The 18,619-nt window shown below is 41.5% G+C and overlaps 1 protein-coding gene across 2 annotated transcripts in view; it reads right to left on the bottom strand.

Annotated features, from left to right (window-relative positions):
* The window catches only part of LOC139534330 (adenylate cyclase type 4-like), a 32,489-nt gene extending 25,512 nt beyond the window's left edge, over positions 1–6,977 (bottom strand). Inside the window, exons 1-5 of one of the 2 annotated variants that reach the window (XM_071333390.1) lie at positions 6,931–6,977; positions 2,731–3,812; positions 2,248–2,350; positions 1,668–1,865; positions 1,189–1,350 (exon numbers count right to left, since the gene is read on the bottom strand). In XM_071333390.1, coding sequence (XP_071189491.1) covers positions 1,189–1,350; positions 1,668–1,865; positions 2,248–2,350; positions 2,731–3,632 — 1,365 coding nt within the window. In that variant the 5' untranslated portion in view covers positions 3,633–3,812; positions 6,931–6,977. The remainder of the gene's footprint in view (positions 1–1,188; positions 1,351–1,667; positions 1,866–2,247; positions 2,351–2,730; positions 3,813–6,930) is intronic. The other variant, XM_071333391.1, reaches the window with a different exon arrangement.
* Between the last annotated feature and the right edge of the window lie 11,642 nt (positions 6,978–18,619).

Raw genomic sequence — 18,619 nt, 5'->3', positions numbered from 1 at the left:
ATCAGACGATGCAAATGTGTGTGTGAGTGTGTCTGTGTGCTTACTGTAACTCATTATTTCGTTCTCTGCAACTCATTTGCAAGAGTTTGCCTGTGACCTTTCCATTTGCAGCACATTAAGTGTGGGTGTTTCTTTCATACCACGGCACCGAGCTGAGACAAACCAAGTTCTACTGTGCTGGACTTCATGGGTACACAACCCTTAAAGTTGCCGGAACCAAATCCACAATGACAATATAATAAAGAAAATATCTGATTTGCGTCGGCACAATAGTGTGAATAGGGTGTCTGTGTGTCTGTGTCTATCTATGTGTGTGTGCGTGTCTATCTATGTGTGTGTTTGTGTGTCTATCTATGTCTATGTATGTGTCTATCTATGTTTATGTGTGTGTCTATCTACACTACCGTTCAAAAGTTTGGGGTCACTAAGGAAATGTCCTTGTTTTTGAAAGAAAAGCACATTTTTTGTCCATTGGCAATTTCTCGCATGGAATAGTCTTCACTTCTCAGAACAAGAATAGACTGACGAGTTTCAGAAGAAAGTTATTTGTTTCTGGCCATTTTGAGCCTGTAATTGAACCCACAAATACTGATGCTCCAGATACTCAACTAGTCTAAAGAAGGCCAGTTTTATTGCTTCTTTAATCAGATCAACAGTTTTCAGCTGTGCTAACATAATTGCAAAAGGGTTTTCTAATGATCGTTTAGCCTTTTAAAATGATAAACTTGGATTAGCTAACACAACGTGCCATTGGAACACAGGAGTGATGGTTGCTGATAATGGGCCTCTGTACTCCTATGTAGATATTCCATAAAAAATCTGCCGTTTCCAGCTACAATAGTCATTTACAACATTAACAATGTCTACACTGTATTTCTGATCAATTTGATGTTATTTTAATGGTCAAAAAATGTTATTTTCTTTCATAAACAAGGACATTTCTAAGTGATCCCAAACTTTTGAACGGTAGTGTATGTCTACGTGTGTCTATCCATGTCTATGTGGGTGTTTCTATCTATCTATGTGTGTGTGTGTGTGTGTGTGTGTGTGTGTGTGTGTGTGTGTGTGTGTGTGTGTGTGTGTGTGTGTGTGTGTGTGTGTGTGTGTGTGTGTGTGTGTGTGTGTGTGTGTGTGTGTGTGTGTGTGTGTGTGTGCGTGTGTGCGTGCGTGCTACTATGTTTCTTTTACCTGCACTGCCAGGTCTGGTGTGTTAGGCCTGGTGACGGGAACGTAGACACTGATGATGATGATGTGTGACACACTGGTCCCTATGCCCACCATCAGAGCCCAGGCTAGGGACAGGGGCAGCACCGTGTACACACACAGAGACAGGAAGAGGAAGAACGCTACCTGTAAAGGGAGGAAGGGAGGGAAAGAGAGAGAGACAGTGAAAGAAAGATCTCGCTAACAGCTAGCCACGTCTCAGAATAAGTGCTGATCTAGGATCAGTTTTCCCTTTTAGATCATAATCAATAAGATCACATGGACAGGGAGGACCTGATCAGAGATCAGCACACGCACACTAAGACGCTTTGTGAATACAGGCCTTGACCTGCTCCTCCCCCCTCATTAATTCTCCACCCCCCATCCCTATCTTTGACCTGCTCCTCACCCCACCCCCTACCCTTCCAACCCTTCCCTCAACCCGGCCCCTTCTCCTGTCTGACCTGTTCCCATGCGGTGACGGGCCCTCCGGTGAAGGTGAAGACTATAGCTGTGACATACAGGGCCCCCCAGAGGCAAAGTGACAGCGCTCCCCCACACCGCCTCACCACGGCCAGCCAGGGCAGGGCCACCAGCAGGGCTGTGCTCAAACACAGCACCACACAGACCACGGACAGGGCCCCTACATGGACACTGATGTTCTGGAGAGTGGGAGAGAGAGAGCGAGAGCGAGAGGGAGTTAAACACCGCAACATACACCACACTGATACTCTGGAGAGGGAGTGTGAAAGGGAGAGAGATAAAAAATGGTTAATAGTTTGTTAATTCAATTATAAATATATCTAGAATCCAAAACAGCACCTCAACCCTTAATTTACCTCCCCATCCTCCTAGCTCTTACCCCTGGCTACGGTACACCATCCACACATCCTCCTTCCCCCCAGCTCTCTCACCCTGCTTGTGGCTGGGATGAGATTGATTATAGCCCCAGAGTCCATACTCCATACTCCTTCCCCTCTACCTCCCCCCTACCCTTCCATCTCCCCCTCCATCTCCCCCTCTATCCCCTACATCCCCCCCCACCTCTTTCAGCCTTCCGGTAGTTGGTATAAGGATGATGATAGCCACACAGAAGCCCATGGCCAGCAACAGTCCAGGGAGCATGGCTGGTGTCTCCTCTAGGCACCTTATGAGAGAAGGGTTTATTTCAATAAAGGCAACATAACATTGGTATCAATAGCATTGAAGGCTAAATGATTTGATACAATTGACGGTTTCCACAAATGTGAAGAATAAGCACACGCTGGAATTATGCAACAAACAATACACATTTAAAATGCATGTTTAGTGCAGAGCCGTGGTGTCGTGGTAACATTCCACGGCTTAAGTCACATGTACTACTCTCCACCGGAGACAGGGGTTCAATCCCTGTGTCCACTGTTTCTCCCACTTGTCCGTCTCCCTCCTTGATTTTTTACTGTTTGAATAAAATAAAGTGTAAAAAATACCTACAAAATAAATTAAAATAATTAAAATACAGTTTTAAAAGGTAAAAATCATACAGACCTTATGAAGGCCTTGTGTACTGCTCTGTAGCAGCAGCACACCCCCTCTGCTACACTCCTCTGTGAGGGCGGTCTACCGTCGCCTTCACCCCCCTCCCTGACGTTCGGGGTGTCGTCCCATGTGATGTCGGGCGCAGGGGCCGATTGGTTGAGAGGGACTGAAGTTTCCGATCTGGAAGTGGAAGTGTCGTCGGACGGGATGTCGGGGGTTGTGTAGTTGTCGTGGTTACGTCTGCAGAGGGTTGTTGTGGAGTCCATCATGGCCAGATCAGAGTTGTGATTGTGTGGGTTTGTTTTTAATTTAAAGGCATCAGTACTCTTTTTGTCCGAAGAATCTTCACCGTTGACTTTGTCGCTATCATCTAAGTTATCATAAGTGTCAGTGGTCGTTTTAGCGCTATCATTATCAGAGTCATTGCTGGATTTTGTGCTGTCATTCATCAAAGTGTCTGTTTTAATGTCAGTGCCATGGTTACCAGTGCTCGCAGTGGACGGGAACTCCGGAGATTCTTGGAAAGACGATTGGGCCTTGAGTGGTTCCGAGGCTAGCTCCACCTTAGCCACGCCCACCTCTATGTAGACCCGAGGCTCACTGTTCGCTGATTGGCTCTCGGAATCACCGTTGACCTCATCTCCGAAGTCATCACATTGAGTCCTGATGTCATTCATTTTTGCTGTGATGTCCTTCCTTTGCGTTATGATGTCACCGCCCTCATCTTCTTCTGCAATCGGATGTTCATTGTCTGTTGTGCTGCTGGTCAAATCCTTCAGCTCCATGCTTGTGTCTTGCCCATCTCCCCTGTCTCCCCCATCTCCCCCACCAGCAAACCCACTACCAGTCCTGTGGATGTCTCCCGTTCTGTTTCCCCCAATCACCAAGTATCCCTCAGGGTCGTCCTGCATGGTACTTTAGTGCTTATCTCTATGTCCTTGTTGTCAGGGAAAGGCGACTGAAGGACAAACAAAAGACAAAGTCACTGTATAGTCCCTTCAGGTCCTCTGGATAGATCTAAGACATGCTAGAAGCACAATGTCGTTTCCTTGGAAGACTGTAAGTCCATATGGAAATGGAGGAATGTTTCACTGTCAAAACAGATAAAGATGAAAAGTAACTCCAAAAGTGTTAAGTCATGCTAACCACTACTGCTAACCAGACCATAATTCTATTACCACTTATGCTACCCACATATGCTAAAGCTAACCACCTGTTATTTATGCTAACCAAGCCATAATGCTAACCACCACTTTCCTAAATACAATCCTTTCTCTTCTCCAATAAAGAATTGTACTGGAAAGCTTACATTTTCTAAAATGTTAGACTAACCCCTTATGCTAAACCAGGACATAACAACTACTGTCCTAAACACAGCCTTTCTCTTCTTCAATCAAGTAAAAAATGAGGCTGTTTGGTTGACTGCTGTCAGTCAGGTTTTTAATGCCAGTTAGATTACACGTTTCCCAGTCAGTCATTTCCCTATTGTGTTAAACAAGTTCTGCTAGATGAAGGTGTTTCCTCATTCACTCTGATGACAGGGGTGAAGTTTTCATAAGGTACAGAAATGCAAAACTGACACAAGATCAGTGTTTATGGGCAACTCCACCCTGCTACACCCACTGATGACTCCACTAATGCAGACCTGGGTTCAAGTAGCATTTTAAATCATGCTTGATTGACCTTTCCAGCCGTATTGGACCAATAGACTAGTCCCAAATCTGTAAACCCCACCCATCTTGCACTCTAGGCAGGCTAGAGCAAATGCTTGAAGTATGTGAAAGATTTCAAATAGCATTTGAATCCATGTCTGTTCTGACGCTCCCTGTCCTCCTCCCTGTTGGTCTGTGACATGATAGTGACGCACCCCTAGCAATTATCATGACAGTCATTCATGTCTTCCTTCTCTCTCTCTATCTCAAAGAGCAATATGTGAATGAGGAGAATTCTAAACAAATGAACAAAAACTATATTCAACTGCATTTCAAATGATATGTAACACTGTCACGCCCTGGCCTTAGTATTCTTTGTTTTCTTAATTATTTTAGTTAGGTCAGGGTGTAACATGGGGAATGTATGTGTTTTTTGTAGTGTCTAGGGTGGTTGTAAGGTTTAGGGGGTTTATTAGAGTAGTTGGGTTTATGTTTAGTATAGTAGTCTAGCTGTGTCTATGGTTGAGTGTAGGTATCTAGGAAAGTCTATGGTTGCCTGAATTGGGTCTCAATTAGAGACAGCTGGTTATTGTTGTCTCTGATTGGGAGCCATATTTAAGGCAACCATAGGCTTTAGCTGTTTGTGGGGAATTGTCTATGTCGAAGTGTTTTGTGTCAGCACTGATTTTTGTATAGCTTCACGGTCGTCTGTTCTGTTTGTTGTTTTGTTTTTTCCTTCTTTAAAATAAAAGAAGATGTACTTTCCACGCGCTGCGCCTTGGTCCTCTCTCAGTCCCGTTGACGATCGTGACAAACACAAATGAATAAAACTGCATTTCCACATTTCAAATAATATTTAGGTCTACATAACTGTTTACAAATGGGTACAGATGAAGGATCTTATTAATTTGATCACCCTGAATTTACGAAAGATACATCAACCCCTACAAAAAATGCTCATTAATTATAATCCACATAAATATTCACATTTCCTGTTTCTGCAGGATTATTTTTCCTGCTGTTGCAAACTGGCTCAAATTAAGATCGTTTATCTGAATCTCCCAGTCTCAGTTATTAGTGTTGTGACACTAGGCTACACTACATTCTTAGAAAAAAAGGTGCTATCTAGAACCTAAAATGGTTCTTTGGCTGTCCCCATACGAGATCCCTTTGAATAACCCCTTTTTGTTCCAGGTAGAACCCTTTAAGGTTCCATGAAGAACCCTTTTCACAGAGGAAACAATTTCCAAGGTTCTTCTATGGGGACAGCTGAAGAACCCTTTCGGAACCCTTTTTTCTAAGAGTGTAGGAAGATAGCACACACGGTTGAATTACTTTGATACAAAAATCACAGCTATCAGTAACAAAACAAAAAGTTAAAGTCGAAACCAGTAACCTACCTTGTTTTTCAAGTTGTTTTATGTTAGTCTGGCTGACTGTTGCTTGCTCTCCCCCTCTCTTTTTCTCTCTCTCCCTCCTTCTTCTTCTCTGTTGCTCTCTGTATCGCTCACAGGTCCATCTCTCATTTTCCTATCCTCCTTTTTTTATGACCTTTTTCTGTTTTCCTCCTCCACCTCCTCTACCCTTTCGCTCTTTCCTTCTCTTTCTATCTGTTCGAGTGATTTGAAACCCAACATACATCAACACATCTGAACTGAAACTATGATCATTTTAACATCAATTGAATTCACAGCTGTATAATATCACATCCATGATTTAAAGCCACAATATGTCATTTGAACAAGAACAAAACAGCAGCCTGCTCTTGGTTTGCTATAAAACTGAGGTATGACACTAGGGAAATGTAATCACTCTCAAATTCAATTGAGCTATAACGCATGAGGAATTTATAAATGATATTCAATGAGATATACTGCTCAAAAAATTGCAGAGTGGGGCTTTAGGAAAATAAGTGTGTGTGTGTGTGTGTGTGTGTGTATGGTTGCATCCCAAATAGGCCCTGGTCAAAACTAGTGTACTATAAAGGGAATAGGTTACCATTTAGGACGCAACTTATGTGTGCACAGACAAGTGCGCATGTGTGTTACAATGAAAAGTCCCTGCGCCAGCTATGCAAATACACTGAGGTAAACATAGATGAACGAAAGAGACGGAAGGGAGAGAGGGAGGGCAAGGGGAGAGACGTGAGAGAGGAAGGAGAGAACGCGGGGATAAGAGGGCATGGGGAGAGGGAGTGCAAAGGGAGAGGAGAGAGAGGAGGGAGAAAGGAAGGGAAGAGAAGGAGGGAGAAAGAGGAGAGAGTGATGGCAAAGGAAGAGAGGAGTTTCGGCTTTCCATTGTGACATCATTAAGCAGTAAATTGGTTAACAGACCAATAACAAAGAGAGTTCCAAACCTATCTGCCAATAAAAGCTCGTTTTCAGTTTTCACCTCCCAGACAGTCCAAGCAAATTATTGCTTTAGAAATAGCTAAAGAGCTATTTTTGGCCATTTGAATGGAAATCTGTTACAGTACGGTACCCAAAAGTGATATGATATTAAAAAAAACAGCTGCATGTATAAAGTCATACACATGACAGTTATAATAAAGTGTTACCTCTATATCTTGATGGAGAGGATCCTTATCTGGTCTCTTGTCTAGCTTATGCAATCACAAAGAGATGAAATTAGGTTATTCTCCAATCAGATTGAACCCATAAATAATAGTAAGTATAGCTAAAGTTATAAAGTAAGTATATCTCTTGAAATAATCCACTGTTATAAATATGCCAGCAGTTTCTCAACATCGGTACATTATTAAAGCCAGAAACCATGATACCCTCACCTCGCTCTCTTTCTCTCCCTCTGTCTGTCGAGAGTCTCTGCGTGTGTGTGTGTGTGTGTGTGTGTGTGTGTGTGTGTGTGTGTGTGTGTGTGTGTGTGTGTGTGTGTGTGTGTGTGTGTGTGTGTGTGTGTGTGTGTGTGTGTGTGTGTGTGTGTGTGTGTGTGTGTGTGTGTGTGTTGCCTATTCTTTAGGAATGTTCCAAAAATAGTTGGCGGGTTCTCTTTTTCCTCACCTGAACTTGACAAACCAGTCCTAGATCACCACAAGCTTCAGTATATAATGAAATGTACAGAATAGACTAGAATAGACTAGAATAGACTAGAATAGAGTAGAGTAGAATAGACTAGAATAGAGTAGAATAGAGTAGAGTAGAATAGACTAGAATAGAGTAGAGTAGAATAGACTAGATTAGAGTAGAATAGACTAGAATAGAGTAGAGTAGAATAGACTAGATTAGAGAGAATAGACTAGAATCTAATGCTTAAAGAGACTTGTTTGTCCTAGACTTGAAATTACGGTTGAAAAAACAGAGTGGGGCTTTCAATCATGGATGCAATATCATACAGCTACGGATTCCATTGATGTTTCGATTGTTTGATATCAGGAACTACGTAATAAAATGTCTAGAATAGAATTTATGCCCAAGAGACTTGTTTTCTTGCATGTCAGAAACAAATGTATTGTCAGGTGAATTCTCCTTAAATGTACATTTAATTGTTTCACACTGTGATTTTTTGGGGCGGCAGGTGGTGAGAGCGTTGGACTTGTAACCGAAAGGTTGCAAGATCAAATCCCCGAGCTGACAATGTAAAAATCTGTCGTTCTACCTCTGAAAAAGGCAGGTTAAAATGACTTTAACCTGCCTGGTTAAAAAAATGATCTTTCACCTGTCTTGTGATTGTCTCCAACCCCCACCAGGTGTCTCCCATTACCTTGTGTATTTATACCTGCATTTTCTGTTTGTCTGTTGCCAGTTCGTCTTGTACCATCGAGTCCTACCAGTGTGTTCCCTGTGCTCTAGTTTTTGTCTTCCCAGTTCTGATCTTTCTTTCTGTCCTGATCCTGATCATTACACTTGTGCTGGGAACAATAGTATTTCTGTCTGTAATAAAGCCCTTTTGTGGGGAAAAACTAATTCTGATTGGCTGGGCCTGGCTGCCAAGTGGCTGGGTATGCCCTCTCAGGTCCACCCATGGCTGCACCCCTGCCCAGTCATGTGAAATCCATAGATTAGGGCCTAATTAATTGATTTAAATTGACTGATTTCCTCATATGAACTGTAACATTCTTGAAATTATTGCATGTTGCGTTTATATTTTTGTTCAGTATAGTATTTACAGTTCTTCCTTTATACTCTGATCAGTTTCTTCTCTCTTTTTCTCCTTTTCTTCCTTGTGCAAGATCTTTCTATCGAGCTGCTCCTTCCATCTCAGTTTGACGTCATCAGACATCCCCTTGTCCCTCAGCTCTTTCTTCATCTGAGGAACTTAAACAGCATTTTGCTTACTGACTATTGACTATGCAGCCAGCACTGGCTAACACTTTACTGTTCGCCCCCTTATGCATGCATTCATACAGCCTTTATAACAGCTACATAAGACATAACATCAGTAAAGGTACTTGTAATGCTATTATAGATGACAGGCACATCTGTACTAGATGGCCAGAGCAGGTACCCTTGATTACACTAACGTGGCTCTAATTTCTCAAAGAGGTAGAGATTCACCTGCTGTACGATGGCCTCCTGCACGGCAGGATCAGTCAGGTCCATGTTCTAGTCCTCTCTCGCCGTCTGCTGTATCTTGGTTGTGTAGTTGTTGGTAGCCCAGTAGTTGCTTGTGTAGTTGTTGTCACAGTAGGATCTGCAGTTTTAACATATGCCATTTGGCAGACACTTTTATCCAAAGCAACATACAGTCATACAGTTTACGTATGGGTAGTCCTGGGAATCAAACCCACTACCCTGGCGTTACAATTGCCCTGCTCTACCAACTGAGCTACAAAGGACCACCGAGGAGTAGTTGTGATTGTCATAGTAGGAGCTACAGTTGTGGTTGTCGTAGCAAGAGCTGTGGTTGTTGTAGTAGGAGCTGTGGTTGTTGTAGTAGTTGTTATTGTCGTAGTAGAAGCTGCATTTGTGGTTGTAGGAACTGCAGTTGTGGTTGTCGTAGTAAGAGCTGCAGTTGTGGTTGTCGTACTAGCCGCTGAAGCTGTTTTGGTTGTTGTGTACGTCTGAATCATGAGTTAACCTTTACTTAACACCCATCCCGGATCCGGGAGCATCCTCATCAGTAAAAGCTGACTAGCATGGCCTAGCATAGCGCCACAAGTAAATAATAGCATATAAATATCATGAAATCACAAGTCCAATACAGCAAATGAAAGATAAACATCTTGTGAATCCAGCCATCATTTCCGATTTTTAAAATGTTTTACAGCGAAAACACAATATGTATTTCTATTAGCTAACCACAATAGCCAAAGACTCAACCGCATATTTTCACCATGTTTCTACCGCATAGGTAGCTATCACAAAACCGACCAAATAGAGATATAATTAGTCACTAACCAAGAAACAACTTCATCAGATGACAGTCTTATAACATGTTATACAATACATTTATGTTTTGTTCGAAAATGTGCATATTTGAGGTATAAATCATAGTTTTACATTGCAGCTACCATCAAAAATATCACCAAAGCAGCCAGAATAATTACAGAGAGCAACGTGAAATACCTAAATACTCATCATAAAACATTTATGAAAAATACATGGTGTACAGCAAATGAAAGATAAACATCTTGTGAATCCAGCCAATATTTGTTTTACAGCGAAAACACAATATAGCATTATATTAGCTTACCACAATAGCCAAACACACAACCGCATTTATTCACCGCATAGATAGCATTCGCAAAAACCAGCAAAATATATAAAATTAATCACTAACCTTGACCAACTTCATCAGATGACAGTCTTATAACATCAGGTTATACAATACACTTATGTTTTGTTCGAAAATGTGCATATTTAGAGCTGCAAACCGTGGTTATACATTGTGAATATGTAGCATAGATTCACCAGAATGTCCGGAGCTATTTTGGACACTCACCTAATCTGACCAAAGAACTCATCATAAACTTTACATAAAAATACTTGTTGTATGGCAAATGAAAGATACACTGGTTCTTAATGCAACCGCCGTGTTAGATTTAAAAAAATAACTTTACCATAACAAACAGCTTGCGTTATTGCGAGACAGCGCCCGCCAAAACGGCAGAGAATAGGAATCAACATTTTCCACAGAAATACGAAATAACATCATAAATTGTTCTTACTTTTGCTGAGCTTCCATCAGAATCTTGTACAAGGAGTCCTAGGTCCAGAATAAATCGTTGTTTGGTTTTAGAATGTCCTTTTCTCCTGTCGAATTAGCAACCTTAGCTAGCCATGTGGCGCGAACATGCCCATCTTCTCTTGACGCAAAGAACGGATAATTCCAAAAGTCCCAATAAACGTTGAATAAACTGATACAACTCGGTTGAAAAAAACTACTTTATGATGTTATTATCACATGTATCAAATAAAATCAGAGCCGGAGATATCCGCCGTGTATACCGAACGCTTTTCAGAAGCCAATGTCGACATACTTCGCGCGCCAGAGAAGACAAAGAAATTTCCAGACCTGTCACTCCAAAAGCTCTTGTTCGGCCTCAGATCAAGCTAGACACCCCATTCCACCTTCCACTGCCTGTTGACATCTAGTGGAAGGCGTATGAAGTGTATGCATATCGATAAATATAAGGCAATTGAATAGGCAGGCCCTGGAACAGAGCATTGTTTTCAGATTTTTCACTTCCTGTATGGAAGTTTGCTGCAAAATGAGTTCTGTTTTACTCACAGATATAATTCAAACAGTTTTAGAAACTTGAGAGTGTTTTCTATCCAATAGTAATAATAATATGCATATTGTACGATCTAGAATAGAGTACGAGGCAGTTTAATTTGGGCACGATTTTTTCCAAAGTGATAACAGCGCCCCCCTATTGACAAGAAGTTTTAATAAGCAGGAAGTCTGGAATCCTCCAGACAGAATTTCTGGAAAACCTGGGAATTTTCGGAAAATTTTCGGAACTTTGCAACCCTACACTGAGCGAGACATTCAGTCTGGTTAAACCAGGCAGCAGTTCTCGTCGGACCATCTCCCCTGAGTCCTTTTATGAAGCAGAAACACACAGGTAACCTGGAGACGAGAATAGAATATACAGTCAGGTCCATAATTATTGGCACCCTTGATAAAGATTAGCAAAAAAAGACTGTATAAAATAAATAATACAAATACTGAGCTACTTTTATGAAAAATGTATCCTTTTATACTAATACAACTGCTCTAAGAAAGAGATTTTCAAACCACAGATGTTGAACTTTACCCAGTAACAGGACATTTTAGTCAAAAACCTGGTTGCCTCTGCCAGGAGGCTGAAACTTGGCCGCAAGTGGATCTTCCAGCAAGACAATAACCCCAAGCACACATCAAAGTCCCCCCCAAAATTGTTAATTGACCACAAAATCTAAGTTTTGCAATGTCCATCTCAGTTTCCTGGACTAGAACCCCATTAAAAACCTGTGGTTTGAATTGAAGAGGGCAGTCCATAAGCGCAGTTGACGAAATATCAAGGATCTGGAAAGATCTGGAAAGATTATGTATGAAGGAATGGTTTAAGATCCCTCCAAATGTGTTCTCCAATCTCATAAAACATTTTAGAGAAAGTTTCATTGTCATTATCCTTGCAATGTGAGGTATTGAAAGGTACTGAAAACAGTGGTGCCAATAATTTTGACCCATATCTTTTTGAGGGGAAAAATATTACTTGTTAAAGGTCCCGCAGAGTCATCCTATTTCCCAAGTAAAAATAGTCTCTGAATCACCCTTAATATTTCCCTAGTACCCTTTCTCTCATCTCTAACTACCAAGAAGCCTGAAAGAACAGGCTGAGTGGGCGGGGAGCTGATATTCATGAGCTTGCCTTGACGGACAGCTCTTGACTGACAGCCACCCTAAAGTGTTCAGGCTACCATTAATTCATACAATTTGTAACCTTCATCTCATGTCCGAATGCTTTAAAAAAAAACAATACAAAGTAACAAAATGTGATATCATATCACGTAAAAGTGAATTACTTAGGTTCAGTGGTAGAAAAAGTACCCAATTGTCATACTTGAGTAAAAGTAAAGATACCTTAATAGAAAATGACTCAAGTAAAAGTGAAAGTCACCCAGTAAAATCCTACTTAAGTAAAAGTCTAAAAGTATTTGGTTTTAAATATATTTAAGTATCAAAGTAAATGTTATTGCTAAAATATACTTGAGTATCAAAGTAAAAAGTAAAAGTAAAAATATAAATAATTTCAAATTCCTTATATTAAGCAAACCAGACAGCACCATTTTCTTGTTTTTTATTTACGGATAGCCAGGGGCATCATTTACAAATGAAGCATGTGTTTAGTGAGTCCACCAGATCAGAAGCAGTAGGGATGACCAGATATAAGTGTGGATTAGACCATTTTTTGTCCTGCTAAGCATTCAAAATGTAACAACTACTTTGGGTGTCAGGGAAAATGTACGGAGTAAAAAGTACATCATTTTCCTTAGGAATGTAGTGAAGTAAAAGTAAAAGTTGTCAAAAATATAAATAATTCAGTAAAGTACAGGATGGATAGCACGCACAGCACGCATAGCCTCCCCACATGCATTGCTGGATCAAGGGTGACTTTTGACATTTAAAAAATTTGGAAATTTGGCATTTTTATTTTGGCCATTTGTTGACCATGGCTGCCATCTTTTACATAGACCTACTGCAGACAACTACTACTGCAGGTTTTTATGATTGTAATCATAAATATACAAGAGGATCAAGGCAACGTTCCACGTTAGCGAAGACTGCATTCATGGTAAACCCTGCATATGTTGGCTCAATCGGAAATTACCTTTAGATTTCTAGTGTGCAAACTGGAATGATTCAGCCACACAGACTGAATAGAGCCCTAACAGTCGCTATTCATTTGACTGGCTCTGTTGTTGACTAAGGAAGGACCAGTCATTTGTTGACCATGGCTGCCATGTTTTACTCTATTCTACTCTACACTATTTATTCTACTCCATTGTAAACTAGTGGTAGAGAGAATGTGACATGTTTTCGGTGACATGGTTTCAGAATATATACAATAATAAACACAGAGATTAATAGGTGTATTGTAAACCCCATTATTCCCGAACAGGGACTATAGGCAGTTCTTCCCTACAGAGATCGGTTCAGATTAACAGAAAGACTCTACAGTAGTACATCAGGTAAGAACATTTCACCATTACTGAGTATAGCTGGTTTTCTCGACAAAAGTGATCAAATATTAGACATTTGATTAATTATGTTGCAAAGGATGATGATGATCATAATGACGATGATGCTACCACTGATTATCATGTTGATTATGACAATAAAGACAATTCCAGTGTTATGTCTAAGGGTGCGTTCGTAAATTCACTGTGGCTATCTACTCCGATTTCAGAGCACTCTCATCTGAGTGTGCCAGAGCGCAGAATAACTGACAAATTGACAACGCTCAACACCCGTTGAATGTGGCCTGTGTCAGTAAACGTTGGCAAAAAAAGCATGATTATATTGTTGCCAGCAGCAGTTACAGTCACCAATGCTCTGGATAACATTAAACCAGCCAAACCAGTTCCGTTAGGGCGAGTAAAATGGTTAGCGTGAGGTTTGTGTCTGGAAGTAGCTAGTAAGCTAGCTAACATTAGCCAGTTAGCTTGGGTGCTTGACTGCAGTTGGGAGAGCAGAACGCTTGGATCAACCATACTCCTAGGCCAGAGTGTCCAGTGTCTGCTCTGAACGCTTCAAGCATGGGAAACAGTGTTTAAACCCTTTACAATGAAGATCTGTGAAGTTATTTGGATTTTTACGAACCATCTTTGAAAGACAGGGTCCTGAAAAGGGACGTTTCTTTTTTTGCTGAGTTTAGTTGGTGTGGACAAACGACCGTCAATCATACCTTAACATTGTTGCATTGGATTAGATACAAAGTGTCTAAGATGTGAAAAACATGTCTAGACAGTGGTTTCTCACTCTACTGTAAGCCATCAACCACACCTGTGTAGTGTCAGGCGCTTTGCTACTTTCGGAACATCTCGGCCTTGAGGCTGCATGACTATCAGCAGGTGCAGGCAGTTCTCAGCCCGAGAACTAAAGCAGTACATCTCCATTACCCAGTACTTTTCCATCATTGCGCATTGCAAGCATACAAAGGTTATCACATATATACAGTAATCATGGCATTGGTGTAGACCCACATCTGACCCCCAGTGTAACCCCCAACAATCTTCTTGCGAATCTTCTTAAGATGTTTGTTGCTAGGCAACCAATATAGCTAGATATCTAGCTAGCAATGGCAATCATGTTAGCATACTTCGTACTGAGATTACTGTTCTAAAACATGTTCTTGGGTTTAAAATAAGCAATTCTGAAACTTTCATGTGAAGTTTGTGAGTAAATTAAACATGTTCAATTGCTTTCATGAGCTTTTCTCTCTCACTGCTCTGAGTTTAAGACAGGGGTTTAGCTATGTTGGAATTAAGAACATTTCCAATAACTTCATTTTCAAGAATCTAATTTATTCTTAACTTTTTGCTTAAGGAGAAACATAACAAATAGCACAAGAACATTTCCAATAACCTTTTTGAGGAATATCAACTTTGCTTAACTTTCTTCTTAAGTCCATAGTTAAGGAAAAAATTGCAGTTAAGAAGACATTTCTTCTTAAAAAGGTTTTGTGAATCCAGCCCCCGGTCCTGTTTCTCTCTGATCTGGTTTTGTTTTTCATCTGTATTTTAGATTTTAAGGTAAGAAAATGTATCTGGCAGAATTGTCCATTTACAAGTATTTTCACATTTGTTTGCTAATAACATTTATATGTTCAGGTAAGCTGGTTGAAAGTTACCCATAAAATGTTTTTTTTTGCTTACATCACTGCATTGAGAGCACCATAGCAGCAAGCACAATTGAAAGGTTGAAAAATACTTCTCTATCTGATACAATGTTGAGAACATGTTAGTCCTTGGTGTATTTACAGCTCTGTGTTTGTACTATCAGAACATTTAGACCAGGATTGCTGACAAACGCATTGGTCTTGTTGAGATGGTGTCAGAGGTGGAACTAGGTTAGACCTGTCAAAACGGTGAGCGGCTCAATGTCACAAAACCATACACTTCCTTGTATACTGTATCCCACCCGTGTTAGACGACTACAACATCACACATTCTAGTGTTTGAACTTGTAATGCTGCTGCATGGAATATCTTCCAATGCGACTCGGCACATCCAGTGGCAATGTCCACAATACTGTAGGTAAACCAGTACTGGTTACCTTCAGACGAGTCCTAGGACACTTGTGGGGATTGTAGAGCATAAAAGAGACCCCCATCTTGTTCGGGAGAATCTCAAACACTGCTATAGCTCGGCCACCTTCCACCGCAGATGCGAAGGCCGATATATAGGTGGATGCAGTGGGTTTAGACGTAGCCCATGTTACTTAGATTGATGCACGGGTGCGGGAAATAGACTCTCTTTTTAAGAGCCCAGTGCAGGTAAAACGTGATTTTCCTGTGCTTTATATAGTCACCGGCCAATTTATTAGGTACACCCATCTCGTACCCCCCATTTACATCCAGAACGGACTGAATTCTCCGGGGCATTCTACAAGGTGTCGAAACGTTCAACAGGGATGTTGGTCAAGGCTGACGCGATGGCATCATCCAGTTGCTGCAGATTGGACGGCGGTACATTCATGCTGCGAACAGCCCGTTACAACTCATCCAAGAGATGCTCTATTGGGTTTAGGTCTGAGGACTGTGCAGGCCACTCAAGTAAACTGAACTCGCTGTCATGTTCCAGGCAATGTTTTTCTATTCTTCAATTGTCTAGTGTTGGTGATCGAGTGCCCACTGGAGCCACTTCTTCTTGTTTTTAGCTGATAAGAGTGGAACCGGGTGTGGTCGTCTGCTGCAATAGCCCATCCGTGACAAGGATGGTTGTACTGCACCATTATTTGTCTGTTTATGGCCAGCGTGTTAGCTTGCAGGATTCTTGCCATTCTCCTTCGGCCTCTATCATGAACAAGCTGTTTTTGCCCACAGGACTTCTGCTGACTGGATGTTTTTTGTTTGTCACACCATTCTAGACACTGTTGTGTGTGAAAAGCCCAGGAGAGCTGTTTGAAAAGACCACCTGAAATTTCAGCCTGTTTTGCTGGGATGGAGTTTTGGCCTTCCACGGTGACATCACCATGCGGTAAATTAGTTATTAGACCAATAAGAAAGAGTGTTCCAAACCTCTCTGCCAATAACAGGTAATTTTCAGTTTGCCCTTTGCTAAGAAGCATTTTCTATTTCTTTTGACCATTTTCATTGAAAGGTACTTAATTGTTATCCAGAAATGATTTGATATTGAGATACAAAATGGCTGCATTGGACCTTTAACGCGTCATGTTTGCAGACACATACTTTAACATGCATATGCACTGAAAGTGACACACTATATCAAGTTATTAAGACACAAACATCAATTAAAACAAGTAAAGATTTTGGGGGAAATATTACTGGGATTTCAAGAAGCATTCGATATTTGCAAGAGAGACAACAACATTTCTGAGAGATTCATCTTGTCAAATGAAACTCTGACCTGGGATGTGGCACAGAGCTACAGCAAAGAGCACTACACAGACCTGGCCAGTGTGAGGAACCTGAATGAGAGCAAGAAGATAGGGAAGATGGTACCAAAAGGCTACCTGTATGCATGGATCGGCCTGTTCAGAGACAAGGGCTGGTCGGACCAGAGTAACTGTTTCCTTTCAGATACTGGTGGTCAGGAAAACCCAATAATCTCTACGGGAGCTGTGTGTTGGTGTCTGGTAAGGCAAATGGGAAGACTACACATGTGAGATGAAACTTCCCTTCTGTTGCTACTGTGGTGAGTTATATGTTATAGTGTGTGTATGTGTGTGGTGTCGACAGGGTCTATCTGATGAGCAAAAATGGATAACGCTTGACACCCAGCGTCAAAACACGTTATGACACGGTCATAACCATGTCATAATATGTCATAACAGCTGACATGACCTGTCATTACCTGTTACAATATGGTCATAACACTGTCTTGACACATACACCCTTGACTTTTTCCAAATTTTGTTACGTTACATCCTTATTCTAAAATTGATTAAATAATTTTTTCCTTCATCAATCTACACACAATACCCCATAATGACAAAGCAAAAACAGGTTTTTGGAAAATTTTGTAAATGTATATAAAAACACCCGGAAATATCACATTTACATAAGTATTCAGACCCTTTACTCAGTACCTTGTTTAAGCACCTTTGGCAGAGATTACAGCCTTGAGTCTTCTTGGGTATGATGCTACAAGCTTGGCACACCTGTATTTGGGGAGTTTCTCCCATTCTTCTCTGCAGATCTTCTCAAGCTCTGTCAAATTGGATGCGAGTGTCACTATACAGCTATTTTCAGGTCTCTCCAGAGATGTTCGATCGGGTTCAAGTCCGGGCTCTGGCTGGGCCACTCAATGACATTCTTGACTGTGTGCTTAGGGTCGTTGTCCTGTTGGAAGGTGAACCTTCACCCCAGTCTTTGGTCCTAAGTAGTCTGGAGCAGGTTTTCATCAAGGATCTCTCGGTACTTTGCTCCGTTCATCTTTCCCTCGATCCTGACTAGTCTCCCAGTCCCTGCCACCGAAAACATCCCCATAGCATGATGCTGCCACCACCATTCTTCTCCAAAGGTATGGTGCCAGGTTTCCTCCAGATGTGACGCTTGGCATTCAGGCCAAAGAGTCCAATCTTGGTTTCATCAGACCAGAGAATCTTGTTTCTCATGGTCTGAGAGTCCATTTTGGCAAACTCCAAGTGGGCCTTTTACTGGGGAGTGGCTTCCATCTGGCCACTCTACCATAAAGGCCTGATTAGTGGAGTGCTGCAGATACGGTTGTCTTCTGGAAGGTTCTCCCACCTCCACAGAGGAACTCTGGAGCTCTGTCAGAGTGACTGTCGGGTTCTTGGTCACCTCCCTGACCAAGGCCCTTCTCCCCCAGTTGCTCAGTTTGGCTGTGCGGCCAGCTCTAGGAAGAGTCTTTGTGGTTCCAAACTGCTTCCATTTAAGAATGATGGAGGCCACTGTGTTCTTGGGGACCTTCAATGCTGCAGAAATGTTTTGGTACACTTCCACAGATCTGTAAAATATGGTGGTGGATTTTTTATGTTATGGGGCTATTTTGCTTCCACTGGTCTTGGGGCCCTTGGTAAGGTCAATTGCATCACAAACTTTACCCGTACCAGGATATTTGAAACACCTGTGGTTTTGATTGAAGAGGGCAGTCTGA

Source organism: Salvelinus alpinus, chromosome 11 (assembly GCF_045679555.1).
Source record: "Salvelinus alpinus chromosome 11, SLU_Salpinus.1, whole genome shotgun sequence".
NCBI lineage: Eukaryota > Metazoa > Chordata > Actinopteri > Salmoniformes > Salmonidae > Salvelinus > Salvelinus alpinus.
This window is presented reverse-complemented; position numbering and strand designations above follow the sequence as displayed.